Source organism: Barbus barbus (assembly GCF_936440315.1).
Source record: "Barbus barbus genome assembly, chromosome: 28".
Lineage (NCBI taxonomy): Eukaryota > Metazoa > Chordata > Actinopteri > Cypriniformes > Cyprinidae > Barbus > Barbus barbus.
The window spans coordinates 6004644-6032130 of record NC_136756.1 but is presented as its reverse complement, the minus strand read 5'-3'; the positions used below and the strand labels follow the sequence as shown (position 1 = coordinate 6032130).

The following is a 27487-nucleotide window of genomic DNA, read 5'->3' as shown; positions in this document are numbered from 1 at the left end:
TCTGCAATTTGACTGCTTTTGTATTTAATTTATCCTCTCAAAATATGTTTTCGCTCCGTTATAAAACTGAATCATCCCCATAATCCATACATTTTATGATTTAGAAAATGAAGTACACAATGTGTTTGAGCTTCTGGCAAAAAGTCAGGCCTCTGTACCCTGGAAGACTAATTGGTCAAGTACAAGGGGTCTAAATTAGGATTTTTTTTTTTTTTTATATATATATATTTGTAGGCTTTAAATAAAAGAACTCCTGACGTTTTCAAGTTAATCTTTAATATTTCTAATTGTTATTTTAGAAAATATAAAGCGGTCACGTGCTACCTGTGACTTTTTACTCTTCGCAATTGGTTAAATTACTAAAAATATATCAATTTTAAATATTAAAATAGAATGTATGAGATGGATTTGTTTTTATGCCATGTACAAATCACTGAATAAAAAGCGTTGCGCAGCGCGCCCTCGTGAGGAAGCAAAATATGTCAAACATAATCCGTCGCAGTTAGATGACGTCACACCTAGCCGACGTGCGACCAGCGGTCAGATAGACAAGGAATACATGGTTGAAAACGCGTATTTGTGTTAAACGTCAAGTTAAAACGCATCATATTGATGTGGAAAACGTACATCAGCTTTTTGACTGACTTCCATGTGTATTTAGCAACACTGCTCTCTCACGAGCACGTCTGGTGAACATCACGGATCTGGTCTCGGTTTCAGTTTGCAGTGTCTTCGGAGAAAGCTCTTCCAGAAGAGGATTTTGGGACATCAACATGCTCGAGGACTGTTTTAAGATATAATCACTCCGCCCTTGCTGGTAAACGCATTTGATTTTTATATTTGAATATTAAAAATCTATTGCTGTGCATGTTAGGTATATAATTTCACCGTGTCTTCAGTCATTTAGGAATATTTGAACGTTTTCAACGTTAGAAAGGTGATAATAGCCCGGTCTGTCTGATCCAGTTATATATATATATAGATATAATGAAAGATTCTCAAAGATATCACGTCTCTATGACAGCAAACAGCAAGAGAGAGTCAAGGGGGAGTGGCCCGACCTTTTTAACCAATCAGAATTACGTCTCCCCTGGCTTTCGCGATTATTCACACGGGATTGGCTAGCATGTTTTAGGGGGCGGGATTTTGTAGTGAGGTCGTGTGACTGAAATATATTTTATATTGGATATATTTTATTATACTGTGTTGTACATATACTATACTACTTATTATTATTATTATTATTATTATTATACTATATTTTACATATTCCGGCTTGTTGAATGTATAATTCAGTCACGTGATTACTCTAGTAGCACAGAGGCGTGGATTGGAGCTGAACGCTGCTGTCAGTGACATTGGTCTCGTGTGGAAGTCGTGACTCTGATATTAGTGTGTGTTATGGGTTATAAAATGATGATTGCATTTGATCAAGACTCAGTGTATGTGTTCGGTCACTGAAAAAGCAAAAGCTGATTGGGCTTATTTGATCTTCGCTATTTTAGACACGCTCCCACACACATTGCCAGGTAAGAATGTGTTGTTTTATCAGTAACCAGTGTTTTTATTTCTGTTTAAACAGTGGTTTGTGTTCAAAACATGATAGCGTTCAGCTAAGCACATCTCCCGATCAGATCATTACCAGCAATATACACAAAGCATGTTTTATAATATGTGTGAACGTTTGAGAATTTTAGTGAAATGATGCACTAGTAAGAATGCTTTTGTGTTTCCTCTGCTTATCAAGAGCCTGATAAAGGAAATAATGTGTGGCATACAGAGATCTTTAGTATACAGACAGCACCTGTAATAGCTATGGTGGTTTGGCAATATTGCATATTTCATGGTGCAATTATTTATAGGGAACACCCTTTGTTGACTTTGGTGGCCTAGTTGTAATTCAGGCAAATGCTTTTATATGTATTTGCATATTGCACATTTTTAATCTCCAAGTACTTGGCATGAAATTACAAATAGTGTGTTGCTGCATGACATTCTAAATTCTAGTATAATTATAATGCATGCAGTGTTATGATCTCATTACTTGAGAGATATGGAATATTTTTACTGTTAAAAAAATTTGGCTTTCACTCAGCTGGACTGTTTACAGAAACGTAAAAAAAAAATCTAAAAGGTGATTAAAATTATTAAAAATTTGGTAATGACGGCTTTTTTCTTTTCTTTTTTTCTAAACTATGTTGCCACCTGCTCCAAAAAAAAACATTTTATATATATATATTCATTTATATTTAACATTCAGAAGCAATAGAACCAACCTGGTTATGCACAGGCAGAATGCTGTTCTACACACATCAGATGAGGTCCAGATTATTGGCAGATGGTTTCACTTAGGGCTGCAGCTAACGATTATTTTTATTGTCGACTAATCTATCGATTATTTTCCAGATTAGTTGCCTAACCTATTGATTATTTTCCCGATTAGTTGACAAATCTATCGATTATTTTCCCGATTGGTTGACTAATCTATCGATTATTTTCCCGATTAGTTGACTAACCTATTGATTATTTTCCCGATTAGTCGACTAATCTATTGATTATTTTTCAATTAATCTATTATTTTCTTATCAGTTGATGAATTATTTAGTTAAACGATCAATAAATAATAACAGTAAATTCTGCTACACTGTAAAAAATGAATCATGGGTGATAATTAAAAATAGTGACTATTTCATTAAAGATATTGTGATTCAGTGTTGTATAGAAAATATTGAGGACTTTTTACTAATAAAACCAAGAGATGTGTTTTCCTCATTTCTTTAAAGGAAACTTTAGCAGTTTTGAGGCTTGAATTGAGGAACTGATTAAACTAAAAAAAATAAGGAAAGAAGGCTACCTATTTATTTTAAGAGAATTAGCTCTTATAAATAGCTCTAATAAATCTGATAAATAGCTAAATTTTGCAGTTTTATTTTAGAGGTGATTGTTAGTTCCCAGCATGCTTTGCATATGGCTGGATATGGAGAGTAAATTTTGAAATGAAATGCTATTTTATGTGTTTTTGAGTGAATGAAAACATCTATTAATGTTTAATGTTCAGTTATGTTTGACATTTGAAAGCGTTTCTGTTACATTGAAGTTTCCATTGTGCAGAAGAGTAGTGTTTAAGGTTATGGATACTACGCTAAGACATTAAGCCTTGTTCAGTGAGCAGTAGCTTTGCTAGTGCAGTACTTTCTAGTATTTCTCAACTATTTTACTTTTTGGCTGTTTACAGTCTTTTAAATGTACAAAATAACCCAAACATTTGGGTCTCACATTTAAAATCACAGACTTTTGAGAATCAATTTAAAATAAATGAGCACATTTCACTAATTATTTTAAATTCATCGTGTCGTAGATTAATTAATTTAGGAGATTTTACATTTAGGAGTATTTTTATAATGGACGTAATCGATGACATCGACAAATGGCTGCAGCCCTAGTTTCACGGATGGTAAATTATCAGGCTAAATCAACCTTTGTTGTCTGGTTACCTTATTTTAAGTGTAGACCGACATCTGGACGCATTATTGACGTTGCATTTGTCCTTTTAGTCTGTGTAGTTAAGGTGACTTTCCAAAGTGCATAAATGCTTGATCTTGCACGTATCTTATCAACTGCAGCTCCAGACTCTTTAATATGACACCATTCAGATGTTCAGAAGAACCCTGATATTACCAGCGTTGAATGTTAATAGTGTACAGCTGAGGTTATGCTCATGAACTGATGACCAAATTTGGCTTGGTTTGAAGAAGGGATGTGGGTCTCAAGATCTTTAGTTTTCTGAATACACGAAGGTCTGACTCAAGTGAGGTTTTCTTGTACACTTGTTTTCTTGTTTTTATTGAAGCATTAGATTAGATTAGATTCAACTTTATTGTCATTATGCAGAGTACAAGTACAGAGCTAATGAAAAGCATCTAACCAGAAGTGCAAGAATATAGTGTTTTATATACATATAAGTGCAGAGTAAGTGAAGATATGATTTACAGAATGTACAGTGGAATTGCTATATACAGTATTGAGCAGAGTATATACAGAATATAAATAGGAATGCAATGTAGGGATTGTATGTACATTATGAACAGAGCAATGTGGGATTATATATACACATTGTGAACAGCAGAGACATGAGAACAGTGGTAATAAATAAATAAATACAGCTGGATGAGTGTGTGCAAGTATTGATAGAACAATGTATTCTATGCAAAATAACAGTAGTGCAATATTTTATAGAAATAGTTTACTGTGCTTTGTACAGTAACAACTTTAGACAGTTTATAGTGTAATAACTTTAACAATGTGCAGTCCGTGCAAAATAAGAGTAGTGCAAATGCATGTGTGTAAAGTACTGTGACCAGTGCAGTAATAAGCAGGTGCAGGTTAGATTGGTGGTGTGGCGTTCAGAAGTGTCACAGCCTCGGGGAAGAAGCTCTTCCTGAGCCTACTAGTGCGAGAGCGTAGGCACCTGTAACGCCTGCCGGATGGAAGGAGGGTGAAAAGTCCATGGTTAGGGTGAGAGGCATCCTTGATGATGTTTCTTGCCCTGCCCAGACAGCGCTTATGATAAATGTTCTCAATGGGAGTTAACTGGGTGCCGGTGATCCGTTGAGCAGTTTTCACCACCCGCTGGAGTGCTTTGCGGTCAGATGCGGAGCAATTGCTGTACCATACTGAGATGCAGTTCGTGAGTATGCTCTCAATGGTACAGCGGTAGAATTCCACAAGGATCCTGGGATTCAGGTGAACTTTCTTAAGGCTCCTTAAGAAGTAAAGGCGCTGCTGTGCCTTTTTGACCAGAGTAGAGGTGTTATGGGACCAGGTGAGGTCATCAGAGATGTGGATGCCAAGGAACTTGAAACTCGACACACGCTCCACTACAGCTCCGTTGATGTACATGGGTGTGTGTGCATGACTCCTAGTCCGCCTGAAGTCCACAATGATCTCCTTTGTCCTCTGGGTGTTTAGCTGTAGATTATTGGTGGCACACCACACAGCCAGGTGCTGCACCTCATCCCTGTAGGCTGATTCATCGTCATCCTTGATCAGACCTACCACCGTGGTGTCATCTGCAAATTTGCTTATGCTGTTGGAGCCATAAACAGGAACACAGTCATGGGTGAAGAGGGAGTACAGGAGAGGGCTCAGTACGCAGCCCTGTGGCACGCCGGTGTTCAGGGTGATGATGGAGGACGAGAGGTTATCTAACTTAACGGACTGAGGTCTGTTAGTCAGAAAATCTAGAATCCAATTGCAGATGGGTGTGCTGATTCCAAGCTGGCTGAGCTTGGAGATCAGCTTGGAGGGGATTACAGTATTAAATGCAGAACTGAAATCTATGAACAGCATTCTCACATGTGTGTTTTGACTGTCCAGGTGGGTGAGGGCAGAGTGAAGTGCTGTTGAGATGGCGTCCTCTGTTGACTTATTGTGGCGATAGGCAAATTGGAATGGGTCTAGTGTAGCAGGGAGACAGGATTATAAGTGGGATGCAACCAGTTTCTCAAAACACTTGGCAATGATGGGGGTGAGTGCAACAGGACGGAAGTCGTTAGGGACTGAGGCAGTGGAGTGTTTCGGTACTGGTATGATGGTGGAGGTTTTGAAGATAGTGGGGACAGTTGTTTGGGCCAGGGACAGATTGAAAATGTCCGTGAAGACCTCAGCTAGCTGCTCCGCACAGGCTTTAAGCACACGACCAGGTATTCCGTCAGGGCCAGCTGCCTTCCGTGCATTCACCTTGCACAGAGTGGAGTAAACATCTGATGTGGAGAGTGTGAGAGGCAGTTCACTGGGTTGATGCTCAGCTTTGAGTGAGATCTCCTTATTATTTTGATCAAAACGAGCATAAAAGTGATTGAGCTCGTCTGGGAGGGAGGCAGAGCTGGAGGGGGGCACAGAGTTAGGTTTGTGGTTTGTAATCTGTGATAGATTGTATGCCTTGCCACATAAGCCGGGGGTCTGAAGAATTGAAGTGATCTTCAATCTTCTGTTTGTGTGTGAGTTAGGCCTGGCAGATACCCTTCCTCAGGTTGGCTCTGGCTGAGCTGTAAGCCTCCTGGTCTCCAGACCTGAAGGCTGCATCTCTTGCTTTGAGCAGGAGGTGAAGCTCTCTGTTCATCCAGGGCTTCTGATTGGGGAAAATTTTAATTTTTTTGTGTGTGGTCACTCTGCTCACACAACTGTTGATGTGCTCCAGGACAGAGTTGGTGTAAATGTCAATGTTAATCTGAGAGTTTGTGGTGGCCTGGGCAGCAAACTCACTCCAGTCTGTGAGCTGGAATTGATGTTGAAGAGTGGAGTCAGCACCTTCCAGCCAGATTTTAACAGTCCTTGTTGTAGGTTTCACACATTTGATGACCGGGGTATACTTGGGGAGCAGGAACAAAGAGAGGTGATCAGACTGACCCAGGTGGGGGAGGGGTGTGACTTTGTAGGCATCACTCACATTAGTATAAACGTGGTCCAATGTTTTATGTCCCCTTGTAGTGCAGGAGACATTTTGATGAAATTTAGGGAGAACAGATCTAAAAGTGCAGTGATTGAAGTCCCCAGCAACGATAAAGGCTCCATCCGGGTGCAGGGTTTGTAATTTGCTAATAGCAGCACAAAGTTCTTTCATAGCCACGTTAGCATTAGCGTCCGGGGGTACATAAACTGCAGCAGCAACAATGCAAGTAAACTCACGTGGTAGATAGAATGGCCTGCACTTGATAATCAGGAACTCCAGCTCAGCAGAGCAGTAGGTATCAACAATGACAGAGTCTTTACATCATGATTTATTTACATAAATGCATACTCCACCACCCTTGTTTTTACCAGAGGTTGCTGCTACTCTGTCAGCCCTGACGAGAGAGCGTCCATCCATATGCACCACGCTGTTTGTAATATTGCAGTAATTAATTACAGTAATTAATTACAGCAATTAATTACAGTAATATTGTCACAATTTCTAGGCCTGTGTCATTTTCTTGATCTTGTGCATCCTCAGATATGCAAACAAATAGTTTTGAAATTTCCTGAAATCTCACAAATCCATTTTGAATTATTTAAAACATTCCAAATGATCCTGAATGAAGTTTTACTGCAAAAGCTCCTCCTGCATCCATGAATAAAGAGAAAATTATATTAGTGGCTGACTGATATATAACCAATGCAGGTATATCAGACAAATATTTAGCATTTTTGAATTATTGGCATTGATCGATACCTTTTCTGTAGTCAGAGTCAGACGCTGGACTTTACAGGTGCACGGGACTTTAAATCACTGATTTTAAAGTTTGTGGTGCCATATATCCATTTTCCAACCATGTTATAATATATTCAAATCATATTTACTGTGCACTGTGTTAGCAGTAAATCTTTATATGAGAAAAGATGATTCCCAGTGCACACAAATTTATCAGAGTGCACTGGCTATGTCCTTTTAGCTCATGTTTTTAACTATTTCTTTATTTGTGAAAAATACCCTAATAGGATCGATTTGATTAAAGAACCAAGAAAGAATTTAATTTTGTAATCAACTTACTAAATTTTTTTTTTTAAAGTTGGTTTTCAAATTATTTCTTTATAACTATTATATATTTATATTATTCATTATAAATATAAGCTTTATTGTAGCAATTTTCATGTATGTATTATTTAATTTCTTTTAACAGTGTAATATCCAGATCGGTTATTAATAATATATTCTTAAAGATGCCAGTACAGTGTCCTCAAGCAGAACAGACAAACTAAAGTGTGATTGGCCAGTAATCTTTTCAAGGCGGGTGTAACAATATAGCTGAATGTTTTTTTTTTCTTCTGCTTCTGAGCAGTTCTCAGGGTGTGTTGTGTTTGGGTTTGCAAGTGTTTGTGTTGTGTTTCATTTGCAGAACATGTCTTGTAAATGTCTTATCCCTTTGTTTCACCTCTTTACAAGATTAAACAGCTAGAATTTGTGAACTCTAAATCCTGCAGCACCTAACAAGGACATTTGTTGTTTTACTTGGAGCTTTAAATGTCATTGTGGATTTGATTCCAGTTGAAACTGAATGCAGCAGCACATGATTTGAGATTAGTTGTCCTTAAACGCTGTCATTTTGATTTTGAAATGCACACGATCCATTTTTCTACTTAATGTTGAGCAATATAGATTTATTGATTGCCGTTCCGATGTCTTGGAGAGCAGGGTGATATGAAGCTGATATAAATGATATCGCACTGTTGTAGTAAATAACATGCTTAAAATTAGCTGCAATTAAATTTATATTTATTTGACATATTTACTAAATTAGAAGCAATTCAATAATAAATCACTATTAATAATTTGAACTTAAGAGATATTCAAACACTAGCTGAATGCCGATGGTATATGAGAAAGCATTACTTTCTTTGTTTATTAGTTCCGTGTGATAGTTTATTACACAGCACTGTTTAAAAGACTGGGAAGACACTAATGAAGAATGAAAACACCACTCTGATCAACCTGGCAACACCTTTGTAACTATTTAAAACTGTGTTGTGGTTGAGTTTTTTTTGTTGACTTATCTTTATTTTCTAGTGAGATGTCTCTGGTTTTCCCGCGACCCAATACCAGTGTGATCGGCAAGAAGGACAAGCGACTCATGGCTGAGGTGAACGCCTCCCCACTCAAACACTTCGTCACCGCCAAGAAGAAGATCAACGGCATCTTTGAACAGCTGGGTGCCTACATCAAAGAGAGTTCAGCCTTTCTAGAAGGTGTCTGCTTTCATTACTCCTTGCTATTCGTTTGTTCCACTCCTTGTTCAACTAGAGGTGGTGTGTCTCAGGAGCTCAAAGCACACTGCTGCGTGCTGTTCATCCGTCAAGCTTATAAGAGAAACCTGGTTGATTGTGACTAGCATAGCTCAGATAGCAAAGACAGGTTATGTAATAGACAGGGAGACGGCTGAAGGCTCAGGGGAAAGCAAGGCTTAATCAGCGTTTCATGTGTAGGGATTTTTTCTATGAACATCTCAGGTTTTCTTTAGGCACGGTCTTACAAATTTACCCTGGCAGCTCATAAGCTCATAGCATTTTACTTAAAGGATTTTGGTCTCATGTTAGGTTTAATTGAGGTCAATCACATTTTAGCAAAAATTGCCAAAGCTTACTGAGTTTACACTGAAAACCAGTTCTGTCTCTGTACAGCATTTGTACTTCAATGCTGAATGATACCTCAAATAGAGGTTTATAATGACTTTTTCTTAGTGATTTAACATTGAGTTATTATTTCACAGGCAATAAAACTGTAAAATATACCATATTTACATTTAAATATTTACATAATATTTAAATTGAGAAAGGAACTGGAGACATATTGAGAGACCAGGGGCTGGAATCATAAAACTCCTCTAAAGCGTCTTTCTTAAGATAAATTCTAAGAAGTTCTTAAGAATGTTCCAAATTGCAGTTTTTGACAAATCCTTTAGATAGATGCACCGATACTAAATTTCTCAGCCGATACCGATAACCAATTATTCAAAATATCTGCTGGGGGGGGCGCTATACCGGTATTAACGTGACTACTGGTATTGTGTTGTGCCATGATATGGATTTTGCTATACCGTGGATACCGTTACATAGTCATGGATTTCTTTGGATGGACAGACAAAGATTTTTTCCCCGCGGTCGTTACTGCTTCATCAGAGAGAGAGAGATGCTCCGCTTGATCGTAATTTTAGCTCATATTGCCCACCCTTAATATCTGCTGATAGAGATAACCGATAGTTTAGTTTTCTTAAGGAAATAATCTCCCCCAACTAATATTGTAAACTATAAAATAAATGCATCGTTAAGTGATACAGTTGTACTGTATCTTTCAGCATACCTTCTGATGTTCATTTGTGTTTATTTTGTGCTATAACTTGTTGTAAAGCGGAAGAGACCAGTGTTGCTGCTTGAACTGAAGCTGCTACAGCGATTTGTAACGCAAAATGGAATTTATTGTTTGTATTTTGTGATAAAATGTACAGGATTTGAAAGCTGAGACTTTGTTTCTTATAGGAAGTAACAAACCATAAATTTCTTTGCGATTATTGGGAGGTGCGTTACAATTTTAGACAAGTTGGAGGCTATTCTAACTTTAAGAGAGTGTACATAAATATAAAATAGCAGTTGAGAAGAAGTTTACTCAGCAGTGTTTTGTGAATATCATAGAGACTTGAATGCTGGCTCTTTTGAGTTGGACCATTAACCAACCACCTAACATTCACCCAAAACACCTTAGCAACTGAATAGCAATGCCCTGATAACCACAAAGATTGATGTAATCTTGGTAGTGGCCTTTAATTTTGAACATCAAGGCATTTTGAAGTTGCAAATGTTGGTGAAGTATTTAAATCAAGTGTAGTTTAACTGGTCTCTTTTGTTGCCAGAAACCTACAGCGATGAGGAACTGGATCCTGTCACTACAGAAGAGCAGGTGGCGGAGGTGCGAGGATACCTGTCCAAAGTGGCAGGCATCGGGGAGGTTCTGTCCCGCAGACACATGAAGGTGGTCTTCTTTGGCAGGTACAGTGTTTGATGGCATCAAAGCAAAATTTATGTTCATTGTCTTCAGTTTTTATGTGAATGCTAGGCGTTCAGTCGCTTGCCATAAATTTGAAGTATGATTTGTGATTAAATCACACCATTTATGTTAACAGGACAAGTAATGGGAAGAGCTCTGTCATTAACGCCATGCTCTGGGACAAAGTGCTGCCGTCTGGAATCGGGCACACCACCAACTGCTTCCTACGAGTGGAAGGCACCGATGGCAATGAAGCATTCCTGCTCACCGAGGGATCGGATGAAAGAAAGAGTGTTAAAGTAAATGCTCTCTACCTGTTTAATTGTCATAATGGCATTCCTAAGTGATCTTGGATGCCTCTTTCTTTTGTTTGAGTGTTTGGGTGTGTCTGACATGTTGAGTCAGAGAAGATCCATGCTGTGGGATTGGGAGTGGAAATTGGCCTCTTGTGTAACTCGGTGCATCTCTCTATAGCAACCACAAATGAACTTTGCACACCATAGGTGCTAAAGAGGGTGTGTAATCTCTTTTGACGTGAGAGGAGACACCCTGTAGAGCTGCACTTGTTCCTACAGATTTCAGGAACACCGACCAGAACTGTGGCCATGTGATGTAAGCTTGGCTGCTCTTTTCCAAAACCTTGTGAGCTGTCTTTAAAGGCAGCATGTCAAGGCATCATATGCACACTTCTGATTTGAAGGCTGGTCATAAATTCTAAGGCAGCATCTAGGGCTGGGTATCAAGTTCGAACCTTTTAGGCACCAACCAAATTGCCTCGATACCATCAAGTATCGAAAAAATGTCTCGTTGTTTGGTACCAAATTTCAGAGGTATTTAAGTTTGTGAGAACCAACTCAGTACCAATCAAAATGTTGGAGTTTTTGTTTAAAATATGTAAACACTATTGAGATTTTTAGCTATATCACCCAGCCCTACTTGACAACATGCTAACATTAAACTCTCTAATAAAGGGAGTTAAATCTCTCGTTCAGAGCGCTGTATGGGTTTACTAAAGCTTACTAGGTTTTGGAACAGAGCTCCTGTAGATTGTACTGTGTATATAACAGTTAGTTGAATAATGGAAATTAGAACAGTGTGTGTGAAGAATTTGCATTAGAAACAATATTTACACTTTAAACTAGATTTTTCTATACATATCGATTCTGAATGCCAATTCATTGCTAATTAAGTTACTGTGCTGTCACACTCTTTTAATGATATTAGTAAAAAAAAAAAAAAAAATATATATATATATATATATATATATATATATATGAAAGCAAAAATAATATAATAAAATATTATTACTCTAAAAATTAAATATGTGACCCTGGACCACAAAACCAGTCTTAAGTCGCTGGGGTATATTTGTAGCAATAGCCAAAAATATATTGCATAAGTCAAAATTATTGATTTTTCTTTTATGCCAAAAATCATTAGGATATTAAGTAAAGACCATGTTCCATGAAGATATTTGGTCAATTTCCTACTGTAAATATATCAAAACTTCATTTTTGATTAGTAATATGCATTGCTAAGAACGCCATTTGAACAACTTTAAAGGAGATTTTCTCAATATTTAGATTTTTTTTGCACCCTCAGATTCCAGATTTTCAAATAGTTATATCTCAGCCAAATATTGTCCTATCCTAACAAACCATACATCAATGGAAAGCTTATTTATTCGAAAAATAGACCCTGGTTTTGTGGTCCAGGGTCACATTGTTCAAACATTGTTCCATATACATAATTCATAAACCTGTAGATGGCCCACTATGAGCAAATACTGATACTGTCATTGATATATTGTGCATCATTTTTTGTTCATACAGTGTGTTGAAATGGGAAAATAATGAGCAGATAATGTCAATGACAAGTAATAAGGCAGAAAGTTTTGTTGTCTATTTGCCTGTGCTAAATTAACTTCTCTGGATCTTGCCTGACTGTACATGAGCTCCTGTCTATAATTGCACCCACATGAGTCAGGGGCTTTTTCCTACCAGCTGTCACAAGGTCACACGTTTTTGTCATTTAGGACTTGTCTCATGACCTTGTATGCATTCATATATATCAGGGCTGAGGAAACATGTACAGTGCCCTCTAAAAGTAGTATATAAACATAACATTTTTCTTAAATATATATACATGCATGCATGTGTATTTATATATACATAATAAATATACACAGTACACACACATATATTATGTAAAGAAAAACTTTTATTTTCAATGCGATTAATCATTTGACAGCACTAATTATTATTCATCAGAAATGTTGGCTATTCTTTTCAGCTCTAGATCTCACCATGAGAAACATTCTGTCTCAGTGATTGGTCAGTTTTTGTATTTATTCAGTATTTGGTAAGCATCATGAGAATGCCAGGTGTCCTGTTGTGACGTCTGGGATTTGTCTGCAGTTCTATCTGACTTCTGATGACTTGCATACACGCAGAACAATGGTCAGCAGCTAAATATAGCCCACAGGCAGTGTGAACAGAGCAGCTGTCTGATAGACGCTTGTGAACGTGTGTGCACTCATCAGGATGTGGGACGCAGCCGTTCTCTTAATGCTTTTCCCAGAGTCTCTCTCTGTCTGAAAGAGGCCATTTCCATCTGCCCTGACTGCATGTACACTCCATGATGATATAAACAGATGCACTCCGTTCCTAAGAGTGGGCCAAAGGTCATACGGTTTCCTCTGCCAAGTCTTGTAGTGTTATTACCTGTGCTTTACTCTCTGGTGTGTGCTTGCAATCATGGATATTTAGGTTTCCTGCAGTTCACTTTTTTTTTAGATCTCACACCTACAGGTTTGCAAGTTTGTAAGATTTGTAGCAACTCAAATACAAGCATTTATAGGCTAGAATAGTACCTTTAAAACTAGAGGTGGTTTGTACACTAGCTCCGTTTTTATTTCCTTATCTCTTTCCGTGGAAACTGAGTCAGTCTACTTCTGCATACATCAGATATTAATTTAAAAAGTCAGAAAAAAAAATAATAGTTTCAATGAAAATACTATTTTTATTTTGTGAAGCATGTCACGTCAGGAGTTCCCAAACTTTGTCAGCCGAAACCCTTAGACAAAATATTTATTTAAAGGGTCCCCTGAGAGTTTAAGTTAATATTTCAATAATTTAACAACACTTGATCACAGTTCTCTGATGGCAGTTGTATGCAAGTAAACAAAAAAAAGCAAATAAAACAGTCAAAATAAAGCTTTTTCTTAATTTTACAGTCATTTATATATAGCCTTGGGCTGCACGACACAAATGATACAGTGTTGTGAATTATTTGTATTGCAATTTGAACTACAATATGACTTTAATACAGATTCACTTTACATTCACACTAGTGATAGTAATCTAATTTAATCTAATCTAACTCGTATTATAAATGCATGTTTTCCATAATAAGACTCCTTTAATTTCAGGTAATCTACTTTTAAAGTAGTCCAGTTAAAAGTACTTGGTAATGCTAAAGTTTGTGTGTTTGTGTGTGTATTGGCAGACGGTGAACCAGTTGGCCCATGCCTTACATCAGGATGAGGATTTGGACGCAGGCAGTCTGGTGTGTGTCATGTGGCCGAAAGCGAAGTGTGCGCTGCTGCGTGATGACCTGGTGCTTGTGGACAGGTAAACACACACTCGTGCTGTGAGGCCGGAGACATGTTGACCACACTATTAGGAAATATTCACTGTCATTTAACACTGCATTCAACACACTGTCTGTTTTAATTTCTAGATCTATAAATTCTACACACATTAAAATTAGTTTGCATGCATTTTTTGCTTTTATTTACATATTATATTATGATACTTTGCTTGCTAGATCCTGTTTTTAATGTTAAGATGACATATATGGATACCAGTGCAATGGCATTATAAGCTTACTGCATTAAATGACCAATTTACTGCATTAGAAAGTCATATTAGGAATGTTTTGTTTTTGGAAACTCACAAAATCTTCCTTTTCAAGCCCTGGCATCGATGTCACAACAGAGTTGGACAGCTGGATCGACAAATTCTGCCTTGATGCTGATGTTTTTGTGCTGGTGGCCAATTCAGAGTCCACTTTAATGCAAACCGTGAGTTTAATATGAACTTCAGTTTGTGAAAAATGCTTATGGACTGGAGCTTTATGCAGTTTTTGGTATATATTACAGCATTATGGACCGATAAATTGCAGTAGTATTTGCACTCATTTCTTTGAAGTCAAAGTTTGTGTATAAATCTTTTGATTATCATTTATTTTTCTCCAGTCCTTGTGAGGTTTCACTCATTTTAGAGTGCACAGTTGTCATGTGACCTCAGTGGTTTCAGCTTATTAAAACATGTCTCCCCTCTGCCCTCTTAAAGGAAAAGTCATTCTTTCACAAAGTGAACGAGCGCCTCTCCAGCCCCAATATCTTCATCCTGAACAACCGCTGGGATGCCTCCGCCAACGAGCCCGAGTACATGGAAGAGGTGTGACTTACATGACACAACAAACAACACACTTACTAGGAGTCTCACCACCCTGAGATGCATTTTAAACCATTAACATCCCTGATAGCTAAACCTAATACTGTAAGCATGTTTTTTTGTTGTTGTTTTCTTCAATTAGGCGTTTGAGGCAAAAGTGGTTAGTTAATGGCGAGAATTGGTTCCTTAGTTAAAGTGTGACCAAATTGGACCTTTTAGTGACCTTTTTGAAACCAAGGTGAATGATGCCTGGTGGTTTTGCACTGTTATAATGTAATGTGTGTTTGTCAGGTGAGACGGCAGCACATGGACCGCTGCACTAGTTTTTTAGTGGATGAGCTGCAGGTGGTGGATCGCGCTCAGGCTGGCGACCGGATCTTCTTCGTCTCGGCTAAAGAAGCTCTTCAGGCGCGTGTCCAGAAAGCCCAGGGAATGCCTGAAGCAGGTAGATACATTTACATCAGGAGTTCACAAACAGACGTAAAATATTTACTTGAGTATGTCTGTGATTTTAACTTAATATTTCAATATGTTAACAACACATACTCATGTTCATGGGTTTCTGATGATGGTGACATGCAAGTAAACAGATCAAGGGCCAGATTTACTAAACAGGGCAAATTGGCGAAAATCCATAAAAGCGCTGATGGGAGGGAACATTTCTTGCGTGTGATTTATTGACAATGTGCACATTAAAAAACGCAGTCGCAGCCAGTTCATTTCCATAATGATCAGCGCAATCTACCAAGAGCAGCGCAATTAATGCCTGCTTTAAGACATGCTTTTTTGGGGTGCTAAATAATGGAGAAAATACCAGTAATTTGACGAGCGCAAATGTTAGTAAATCACGTTGCATGATTCATCTGAATACTCTCCTCCCGTAAATTTTGCGTCTGAAAGGGAAACTCCTACAAATGCATATTCAATAAGGTCAGGCGCAAAAATAACTGTCCATGCCTTTTTTAGCACTAATTCTTCACTGCGGGTCTTTAGTAAATCCTGACAGTGCTATTTTATCACCAAAAGACAGTTTGCGCTGGTGCAAGCTGTTAGTAAATCTATTTTAAAATGATAATTTGTCAGACCAAAAAATGTTACAGTATTGTGATTATTTTGTCATATAATAATAAACATTTCACTTTGTATCTGGACTTTTAAGTTGACCCAGACCTATTTGTAGTTGGTGTGTGCCAGTCCACATTACATTCACACTGATGTTTTTAGGAACCCAATTAATTTTTATAATGATAATTATTGTTATTATTCTAATACTAACAATATAATAATATTACCATTTTTATTTTTAACTTTAACTATATAAAAAAATAATGTAAATTACAATTGTATTGTAAACTAAAAACTGAATATGTGGTAATATTTTACAATTTATAATATTATAATAAGAGTATTTTTACTTTCAATTGTTTTCTTTTCAAAAGCTTTTCACATTTCAAATTCAAGCTTTCATTATGGTGGAATATACAGGTTGTTTTTGGATTTCAGGTGGTGCTCTGGCTGAAGGTTTTCAAGCGAGAATGTTTGAGTTCCAGAACTTTGAAAGACGGTTTGAGGTGAGCGTTGTGGGGTTTGAGACTGTCATTGGTTGAAATGTGTCTGTCTGACTCTCATATACGTGTGTCCTTGCAGGAGTGCATCTCGCAGTCAGCAGTGAAGACTAAGTTCGAGCAGCACACGATGAGAGCCAAGCAGATTTCTGAAGCTCTGCGTCTGATAATGGACTCTGTGCACATTGCAGCTCAAGAGCAGAGGTGAGCACAAAGACGCCTGCTTTTCTTAGCGGTAATCCATCACACTGAACACTGATCCACTGGTGACATTGGAATTAGCTTAGAGCCCGACTGTGCTGTTACAGTCTGAGGAGGAGATAGAAATGCTAAAGTCAAATGTTGGAGTGTGGGATAATATCTATGACGTATTTAAATTTTGCTGGTTATATAAAATTAACAGTGTAATTGTGCATGATTTTCTGGAGCTTAAAGGCTTTGTGATCCTTCCTTGTCTCGCAGTCCACAGCTACCAGTTTGTTAAGACAAATATATTTCGATAGCAACTCTAATTTAAAATTTAGTAGCAAAAACAATGTTTGAGTTAAGTTCAGTTAATTTTTCATTTGAAATACACTATATTAGAGCTGAACGATTAATCTTTAAAAGATCGCGATCTCGATTCAAACACCCACGTGATCTCATTTCTCAATGTCAACGATTCGTAAGCAAAACACCAATGACTTGTCCATACACTATTTGGGCAAAAGTGTTGGGACCCCCTTCTTTAGAACAGAAAAAGGCACTAACAAAACTGTGGCAACAAAGATGGAAACAGTTCATGTATTTAACAATTGTATTTCAATCTCTGTTTTGGACGTGTCTAAAATGACAGTACCCTTATGTACAAGTCATTGGTGTTTGGTGATGAGTTTTTGGCTCAAGGTCTGCATTTAAAGTCACACCAGAGGAGTTCAGCTGGGATCAGGACTTGTCTTTCTGCAGACCAGTCCAGTTCTTACACACTGACTCAATCAATCATGTCTTTTTGAACCGTGTCTTATACACAGAGGCACTGTCATGTTAGAATAGAAAAGGGTCCTGTCCAAACTGTTGCTAAAAAAAATCTTTTCAGCAGCTATTACTCCAGTCTTCAGCGTCATATTCGTTCCATATTTGTAAACTGTAGAATATTTTAGTTCATTAGTCCAAATATTTTAATCTATTGTGTTTTCGGTATGTATAAGGATGCCCAACATGGCTGCACAAAACCAAGCGACCTTCAAAATAGTGTTTAGCTTCTTCTTGCATCACACATTGTTAGGATACAGTGAATGATTAGGAATCATATTAAGCTAACAGTCTTAGATCAGCTTTATTAAAAAGAATCTGGATTTTTATATTTGAAGGATACCCGATTGTGCATAAACTGGAAGGAATATTAAGAATGATGTTTTTTGTGTTGTTCAGGATTCATTGTTTAGAGATGAAAGAGGAGAGGGAGGACAGGCTGGAGTTCATTGATAAACAGCTGGATCTGCTCACTCTGGACTGCAAGAGCAAAATCAAGAAGATCACAGAGGAGGTGGAGAAACAGGTGAGGCTCCATTTACTGCTCACTAGTTTTGTCTGTCTGTTTCAGTATGATATACGTAAAAACCTAAGTATACTTTGGCCTTTCGCAAAAATCAGGTTGGTGCCATTTTATCTGGACTAAAGCACATGCATGACATTTTAAAAGAAGAATTGTTATTTTAAATTTGACTGAAATTGAACATTCATAGATTGTGTAAACATTCATAATGTCACTTTTTTGGGCGGGACATCATATGAAGCCACTGTTGTATAATAAAGTATATATTTTAAGAGATTTCCTTTGTTTTTGTTTTTTATAGATGTGTTTTTTCTTTTGAAATTTGTAAAAATGGCGATAATGTTTTTAAGACTACTGGATAAAGATACCATTTTTTCTCTCTTGGTTTTTTTATGTTTTGTTAGATCTTTTATCTTTTGTTTCAGCTCTTTTAAGTTTTAAATGTAAATATGTGACCCTGGACCACAAAACCAAAAAAGTCATAAGGGTCAATTGTTTGAAATTGAGATCTATAAATCATCTGAAAGCTGAATAAATAAGCTTTCCATTGATGTATGGTTTGGACAATATTTGGTCGAGACACAACTATTTGAAAATCTGGAATCTGAGGGTGCAAAAAAATCTAAATATTGAGAAAATCTCCTTTAAAGTTGTTCAAATTAAGTTCTTAGCAATGCATATTACTAATCAAAAATTAAGTTTTGATATATTTACGGTAGGAAATTTACAAAATATCTTCACGGAACATGATCTTTACTTAATATCCTAATGATTTTTGGCATTAAAAAAATGGATAATTTTGACCCATACAATGTATTGTTGGCTATTGCTACAAATATACTCCAGCGACTTCAGACTGCTTTTGAGCTCCAGGGTCACATATAAATGAATAATGTCACACAAGGCATTACTTCATGGTAATGGGTATTCTAGAAGACCAGATTATTGGGATTAGGGATTTTAAATCTTTAGTGACTTTAATTTTAAATGTTAAGTTTCAAACACTATGAAACTCTCTCTCACAAGTGTGTTTCCATGTTTGATCCTGTCCGTCTGTATGTAAAGGTGTCTAACGGTATGGCAGAGGAGATCCGGAGACTGGCTGTGCTAGTGGACGACTTCCACTTGGACTTTCATCCTTCACAAGTGGTGCTGAAAGTGTACAAGAACGTGAGTTGGACTTGAATCGGTCTTCCTCCAATCACCCGCCACTGTTGTTTAATGTTTAGTGTCAACATGCAACTCTCCACAAAGGAAAGTCCCCAGCTGCCCAGTAGCATCATGTGATCTCATCTATGCCCTTGTCCTTGATCTTGTTAACTTTCAGTTTTACACAGGGCTGTATCAAGATTAAACCAATTAATATACTTTAGTTTATATATAATATATATCATACACTTTTGACTGATAGTGTATGATATATATGCATTTATTTGATCCAAAGTACAGCAAAAACAGTAAAATTTTTAAATATTGAACTGTTTTCTATTTGAATATATTTTAAAATGTAATTTATTCCTGTGATTTCAAAGCTGTATTTTCAGCATCATTACTCCAATCTTCAGTGTCACACGATCCTTCAGAAATCATTCTAATATTCTCATTTGCTGCTCAAAGAACATTTATTATTAATATTATTATTATTATTGAAAAATCAAGTTTCTTAGATGAATAGAAAGTTCAGAAGAACAGCATTTATCTGAAATATAAATCTTTTGTAACATTAAATGTTTATCATCACTTTTGATCAATTTAAAGCATCATTGCTAAATAAAAGTATTAATGTCTATAATTTATTTACCAAAAAAACAACAACATTATGCTGAATCCAAGCTTTTGAATGGTAGAGTGTATAATGTTACAAAAGCTTTTTATTTCAGATAAATGCTGATCTTTGGATCTTTCTATTCATCAAAGAATCCTGATAAAAATTTACTCAACTGTTTTAAATATTGATAATAATGATAATAATAATAATAATGTTTCTTGAGCAGCAAATCAGCATATTAGAAGGATTTCTGAAGGATCATGTGACACTGAAGACTGGAGCTTGTATTATTATTGTTATTAAATGCATTAAATTAATTTAACAACATTTAATCATAGGTTAATGTGTAATCTTTGGAAGTGGTAATACATGAAAATAGAAATATCTTTTGTGTCATGTTATAATGATGTTGAATGGTTGATTTCAGGAGCTCCACAAGCACATAGAGGACGGTCTCGGCAGGAATATGTCTGAGAGATGCTCCAGTGAGATAACTGCAGCGCTGCAAACCACACAGACTGAAATGATAGGTCAGTATCTCTCATACGCTGAGTTTTCACACAGCTCACACCAGTAAAGACCAGCATGTTAAAGAGACTCTTCTGATCGTTCCAGAGGGCCTGAAGCCCCTGCTGCCCATCGGGAGTCGAGAGCAGGTGGATAAGATGGTGCCCAGACAGTGCTTTGCCCTCAGCTACGACCTCAACTGTGACAAACTCTGCAGCGACTTCCAGGAAGACATCGGCTTCCACTTCTCTCTGGGCTGGACCATGCTGGTCAACCGCTTCCTGGGTCCCAAAAACACACGCCGCGCTCTCATGGGCTACAACGACCAGGTAGCGCATGTCACTTGAGGACTTTTATTTATAAGACCAACATCCTGCAGAGTTTAGCTCAAACTTAGAAGATTGTAGTAATCCTGAAGACCTTGATTACCTTGTTTCAGGTGAGTGTGATTGGGTTTGGAGCTAAACCCTGCAGGACAGTGGCCCTCCAGAAGCAGGATGGGACAGCCCTGATCTAAAGCATCTTTAGGGCTGGATGAAATCTCATAGATTTTTTCTCATATTCATTTTTTTGGTTTACATTTTTTCTGGATACCGTTTTAATGGTTAAATTTAATTTTAGTAAACAAAAAGCAAGTCTTATGAAATTATGTAAATAACTTAACAACTACGTATTAGAGATTTTTAATTAAAATGTAATAATTTTAAATGTATTGTTTATTATTTAAATATAATAATTTAATAATAACAACAGTTTATTACAGTATTTTTAGGGGGCTACTAAAATAACATTTTCTTTGTTCTTGAATTTGGTTTTATTTTCCTTGTTTTGTAAATTTTTATTAATGAAAAGGCATGGCTAATTAATTTAATTCATAAAACTTTACACATTTAATAATTTATTAAAACAATTCCCAATAATATGGCACTATGAGATAAACTGAATTTCTGAAAAAACAATTCTGCATTTAATACAAAACATTAAGCATAAAACACTAACAATTAAATTAACCTTTTAAAATTTTATCAAAATTCATTTTATTTTTTGGCAAACATAGTGCTATACATGGGCCATTAAAACATGGAAGAAAAAACTTATATTCCTTAAAATATAATCAATAAACAATTAAATGTGAATTAGTATTGATTCTAGAATAAAAAATAAATATTTCAAAGTCGTGGAGAAAAAAAATCGCAATAGATAAGTAAAACAATATTTCCCACTCATATATATTTCTGTCACACTTGAAGATCAGGAAAGGCCTCATACAGTGAGACTGCAGACGCTGAAACCAGCATGAGCTTGAGTGATCACGTGTGTATTAGCTGACACTGTGACACTTACTCACACAGACACTAGTCCATGTCTCCATTTGAATAAGTGTGCAGCCCTGCTTGTGATTTATTCATCCAGAATTTGACAGATTCTGTGACGTTCCGCTTTATACTGTAAATCTAATTTTTATGACTGGATTCTATGATTCTGTCTGCGTTTTCCACGTCGTGGAGATGATAGGGCCCAGCGTCCTGTGTTGGGTCCTAACTGATCAAGTGTGTGTTTTGTGTTGTCAGGTTCCCAGGCCTCTGGCCATCACTCCGGTCAGCACCAGTATGCCTCCTTTCCCTCAAGGATCCATGACCCAGGAAGAACTTATGGTTTCCATGGTAACAGGATTGGCATCACTAACCTCTCGGACATCAATGGGCATTATAGTCGTTGGCGGAGTGGTAAGAACATAGCATATGTGACCCTGGACCACAAAACCAGTCATAAGGGTAAAGTTTTTGAAATTGAGATTTTGAGGAGCTGAATAAATAAGTTTCCATTGATGTATGGTTTGTTAGGATCGGACAATATTTGTCCGAGATGCAACTATTTGAAAATCTGAAATCTGAGAGTGCAAAAAATCTACATATTGAGAAAATTGCCTTTAAAGTCCTTAGCAATGCATAATATTAATCAAAAATTAAGTTTTTAATATATTTACGGTGGGAAATTTACAAAATATCTTCATGGAACATGATCTTTAATTAATATCGTAATGATTTTTGGCATTAAAGAAAAATCAATAATTTGGACCCATGCAATGTATTGTTGGCTATTTCTACAAATGTACCCCAGCGACTTCAGACTGGCTTTGTGGTCCAGGGTCACACATATCTCTAATGCACCAAAATGCATGTGTGCTTATGTTTTCCACTTACTCACCATCATGTCATCTCCTGGTCTAAGGACTTCAGTCATCATAACTGTGGGAATATCAAAGGGATGTAAGCGGTGGGATTGTGTTTGCGTTTCAGATCTGGAAGGCAGTGGGCTGGAGGCTCATCGCTCTCTCTGTGGGTCTCTATGGGCTGCTGTATGTGTATGAGAGACTCACCTGGACCACAAGGGCCAAAGAGAGAGCTTTTAAAAGGCAGTTTGTGGACTATGCCAGCGAGAAGCTACAGCTCATCGTCAGCTACACGGGATCCAACTGCAGCCATCAGGTTCAGCAGTAAGTCTGAGTCTTTCTCTGTTTTTAAATAGCGCTGTGCGCATTTTACTTTCACTTTCAAATTAGCGGCAATTTGGAGTCAACTGCTTGAATTCAGTTCAAATTTATATTAACCCCCTGGGGTCAAAGCCTGCACTGGTGTGGGCTATCGGGTGGTGATACATTTTGGTAGCCTGACTGGAAAACACGATAGTGATAGCTCGCGATTTTGCGAGCCCTGTATGTTTAAAAAAAACTTCCAGAGTCACCTTAGATAAACGGCAGAAGTCAACAGGCTTTTCAAAATCCAAAATATTTTTACAACAGGCATTTTTGCATTTTGTTTTGTAACTCTTCCGCCTCACCTCACTCTTCTTGTCAGCTTCTCCTCACCTGATAAATGAAATCTGATCGTTCGGCTCGCTGCACTGAGCAGCCGCGTTCAGATTTAACTATAGCGTCTGTTCTCTAACTCAATTAAATGATTTTTATTACTAGAGAAAAATCACGAGGGGCGGTGCAAGCAGCAAGCCTACTCAATTGGCTTCATATTTTTGTGGAAACCCATTGTGATACATTTTGACTTGATGCTTGGCAACACTTCACAATAAGCTTCATTAGTTGACATTAATTAATGCATTAATGTGAACTAACACTGAGTAATACATTACCGTATTTAATAATAATTTACAACTTTATAAAGTACAACTGTTCACTGTTATGTTAGCTCAGGTATTAATATTAACAGATAAAACGTGGGATAATGTATTAATAACGTTTTAGTAAATGTTGCTGTTATTATGAACTGAGATTAATAAATGCTTTACAGATATTTTTAATCATTAGTTCATGTTAACTAATGTAGTTAACTACATTGTTGCTGGATTCTTGGATGAACAGAAAGTTCAAAAGGACAGCATTTATTTGAGATAGAAATGTTTTGTAGCATTAGAAAAATCTTTACAGTAACTTTAATGCAAATGTTGTCCTGTCATTCAGACTTTATATAAACACTGTGATGTGAACACCACTGCTGCCCTCTAGTGGGGCAATGATAAATATGAAGTGTATGTTTGATTTTGTAGTTGTGTTTTTCACATTGTTTCCTTCTCTATCACTGTTTGTTTGTGACAGGGAGCTGGCCAGCACCTTCTCTCAGCTCTGTCAGCAGGTGGACGTGACCAGACAACAGCTGGACGATGAAATTGGGGATTTGAACAGCAAGATCGAACAGTTGGACGGCCTGCAGAGTAAAGCCAAGCTGCTCAGGTGGGAGTCTGTGATATCACATATGACTGTTTGATTGTGCATTTGCTGTTTCGCTGCAGTCCGTTTATATGTTGTCTTGTTCAGGAATAGTACACTGTGACAATATATACACTACACTTTAAAGCTTTGGGGTCAGTAAAACCTTATTAAACCTTATCAATTAAATAGTGAAAAATATAAAAAAAAATACTTCTATTCAGAGAGGACGCATTCAATTGTTCAGAAGTGACACTAAAGACATTTGTAATGTTACAAAGATTTCTATTTCAAATAAATGCTCTTCTTTTGAAGTCTATATTTATCAAAGTCATGAAAATCTGGAGTAATGATGCTGAAAATTCAGCTTTATCACAGGAATAAATGATATTTTAAAATATATTAAATTAATTTAAAATAAGTTTTTACTAGTGCTGTCAATTGATTAAAAAATGTAATCGCGTTAATCACAGTCCTGGATTGTATTGACCTGTAAATGTGTTGAAATAAAGGAATGCATGAAAACAGAACCTTTCACACCTCCGCCAGGTATGAGACATAATCCTTATTATTCTTTTGTTTTAATTCAGCCGTTATCAGCCTTTATTCAAGCCACATCGCTTCAATCCCAGTACACATTTACCCAACTATTATCAAAAGTATTTGTAAATAAGAAACATTTCACCTACATTTCACTGCTGGTTATACCCTGTATAATTGTGTATGTGACAAATAAAAATCTTGAAATAAATACACACTGGTTCACTGTACCCTTATACATCTCTCGCTCTCTCTCTCTCTCTCGCTCTCTCTCTCTCTCGCTCTCTCGCTCTTTCGCTCTCTCGCTCGCGCTCTCTGCGTTCGCTTCACTGTCGAGGCCGGCGCCTCATGATCACATCTCTGTGTCCCAATGTGCATACTATACATCCTATCTGCCCTAAATAGTATTGAAAATGACTAAAATCACATGTCATTTAGGATGGATAGCGTGCACATTGGGACGCAGGCAATGATTTCCTTCCGCGCTGTGATGACGCCAAGAAGTTGGGGTCAAACCTTATCAAACAATTCATTTGCATTTAAAAAATATTAACGCGGCAAAATAAAAAATAAAAAATATTAACGCGTTAAAATTTTTAGATTAATCGCATGCGTTAACTCGTTAACTTTGACAGCCCTAGTTTTTACTGGGTTTTTGAATAAACCAATGCAGCTTTGGTGAACATAAAAGACTTCTTTCAAAAACATTTAAAGTAGTGCTGTCAAATTATTAATCAAAATAAAAGTTTTTGTTTGCATAATATATGAGTGTTTACTAAGTTTATTTATTATGCATATATAAATACAAACACATGCATGTATATATTTGAGTGTTGTTTATATTAAATATTTATATATATATAATATAAAATATAATTGATATAAATTTATAAAAAATATTAACGTAAATATTTTCTAAATATATGCTGTATGTGTGTGTATTTATATATACGTTATAAATAAACACAGTACAAAAACTTTTATTTTGGATGCTTGACAGCACTAATTTAATGTCTTAAAACCCCCAAATTTTTAAATGTAAATGGACTAAAAATGTAAGATGTTTCTTCTTTCTTCCAGTCAGAACCATATCAACGAAACCGAAATAAAAGAATGCAAAATTCTAGTTAAAATGATCAAGACATGTTTTAAAAACAGGTATCACTGGAATGATATCTAAACATTTATATTTATAAACTCACCAGTATATACATACTAATAAATATCAATATTTACTTGCGTCTATGTTTTTTGTTTTTTGCCTCTGTGGTTCAAAGTAGAGACACAATTTAAATATCTCGCAAGTTGGCCTTTGCGGAGCTTATTGGCCAAAAATAAAAAGCACATTAAAATAATTGTATTATTCGCAGTGTTTGAAAATGTTATTTTGTTAACTGAAAGTTGACAAATATTAAAAATGCTAACTACATGTTTTACGGTTCCTACAGGAATAAAGCCGGCTGGCTGGACAGTGAACTCAACATGTTTACCCAGCAGTACCTTCAACAGGGTCGATAGAGATCCGTCTGAACACTACGAGCGCCACACTGCTGCACTTTTAATATCTACTGTAGATGATCAAACTCCTAGCCATGCATTCAGCCATTTATTTGAGTGTACCAAATGTTGCTTTTTTTTTTCTATCAGTATTTTGTTTGTTTTTTTGCATATGAGACCACAGTGTCGTGCCACTCTGAAGAGAGCTTTCTTTAGTTTTGTACACTTTGTTTCTTTTGTATTTAATACAAGGTAATTATTTATTCTTGAGTTAAGAGGTCATGTGCTTGGTGCCTCTGTGTAGATTGTGTTATATAGATTCCCAGAGAGATTTGTTAGTATGCCACAGCAAGGTGCAAAAAGTGAGAGGTCTTCTAAATGGGCTCTCGCATGCCTTGCGTGCATCAGCTTAATGTGGGATTTCCTCTTTGGTCTTTGTCACAGATGTGACGTTACGTAAGCGTACCGCAGCGTCTCCATTCCACTCAGTGTGTGAGTCGATCTCAGCAAATATAAATGATTATATTTTTGTCACACTGTTCCCAAAACCTTGATCTGGCAACATTAAAAATCAAATTGTTTTGAATGAAATCAACAATATGTTCTAGTGCCTCTTCAACCCCCCCATACATGCACTGTTTTACTACTAATCATATGTTTAGTTTCAACATGGGACAAACGAACATTAATATGCTATTATTTATGTATGAATTGGATGGGAGAAGCAGATTTATGTAAACCTGGACGCCAGTTACGCATATACTTGCATCGTATGTTTATTTCATCCACATCTGAAATGTAATCAGACTGTAAATGTGTGTGATGCATTACTAACCGGTTAGTTCCTGCATATGTATGATCTAGTGTATGCTAACCTGTTTCGTTTGGATTATGACGTGTGCCAAGTGTTCAAGAACGTCATCGGAAGAAGCTCTTGTGATGTGCACTGTATATTTTGCTGCTTTTTTTTGCATTTGTCTCCAGAAGATCCATTAGAAAGAGAAGGGTACAGTGATCTGTCAACAGTAATGTATAGATGAGCATGCAGACTGTTGTAATTTATTGTCATTCACTATTACTCAAATGAAATAATAAAGTGACTGATAGCTTGATTTGTCTCTGTGAAGGCTAAGCTAAATGTCATTTTTTGTTCTAAAATGACATTCTAATATCTTAATTTTTCTTTTTTTTTAACAGACCCAACAGTTTTCAATGAATGGCAATGATGCACATTAATAGTTGAGGTCAAGGACATGCTTGCATCTGAAACATTCATGAAAATATGTGACATGATTTCTAACATGATGCTTGTGATGGTATCTCTGATGTCTCTTAATTGTATAAATAAATAAAGTTGGGCTGTTGTACATATGTGAATATTT

At 36.6% G+C, this 27487-nt stretch overlaps 1 protein-coding gene across 4 annotated transcripts; it reads left to right on the top strand.

Moving 5' to 3' along the window:
• The first annotated feature begins 498 nt into the window (after positions 1-498).
• On the top strand, positions 499-27487 carry LOC306847732 (mitofusin-2-like). 4 transcript variants are annotated; one of them, XR_013782181.1, is made up of 19 exons: positions 499-817; positions 8543-8721; positions 10380-10515; positions 10650-10812; positions 14021-14145; positions 14489-14597; positions 14869-14976; positions 15265-15418; positions 16477-16544; positions 16621-16742; positions 17949-18075; positions 19138-19242; positions 20268-20370; positions 20456-20676; positions 21919-22074; positions 22648-22844; positions 23958-24092; positions 26057-27111; positions 27303-27479. XR_013782181.1 is itself a non-coding variant. In XM_079381857.1 (18 exons), the coding sequence occupies exons 2-18, from the start codon at positions 8547-8549 to the stop codon at positions 26124-26126; spliced, it is 2274 nt and encodes a 757-aa protein (XP_079237983.1). In that variant the 5' UTR covers positions 499-817; positions 8543-8546; the 3' UTR covers positions 26127-27487. The 4 variants fall into 4 exon arrangements, 2 of the variants coding, with proteins under 2 accessions (XP_079237983.1, XP_079237984.1); XR_013782180.1 differs by lacking the exon at positions 499-817 and adding an exon at positions 1318-1529 and having other exon boundaries at positions 27303-27480; XM_079381857.1 differs by having other exon boundaries at positions 26057-27487.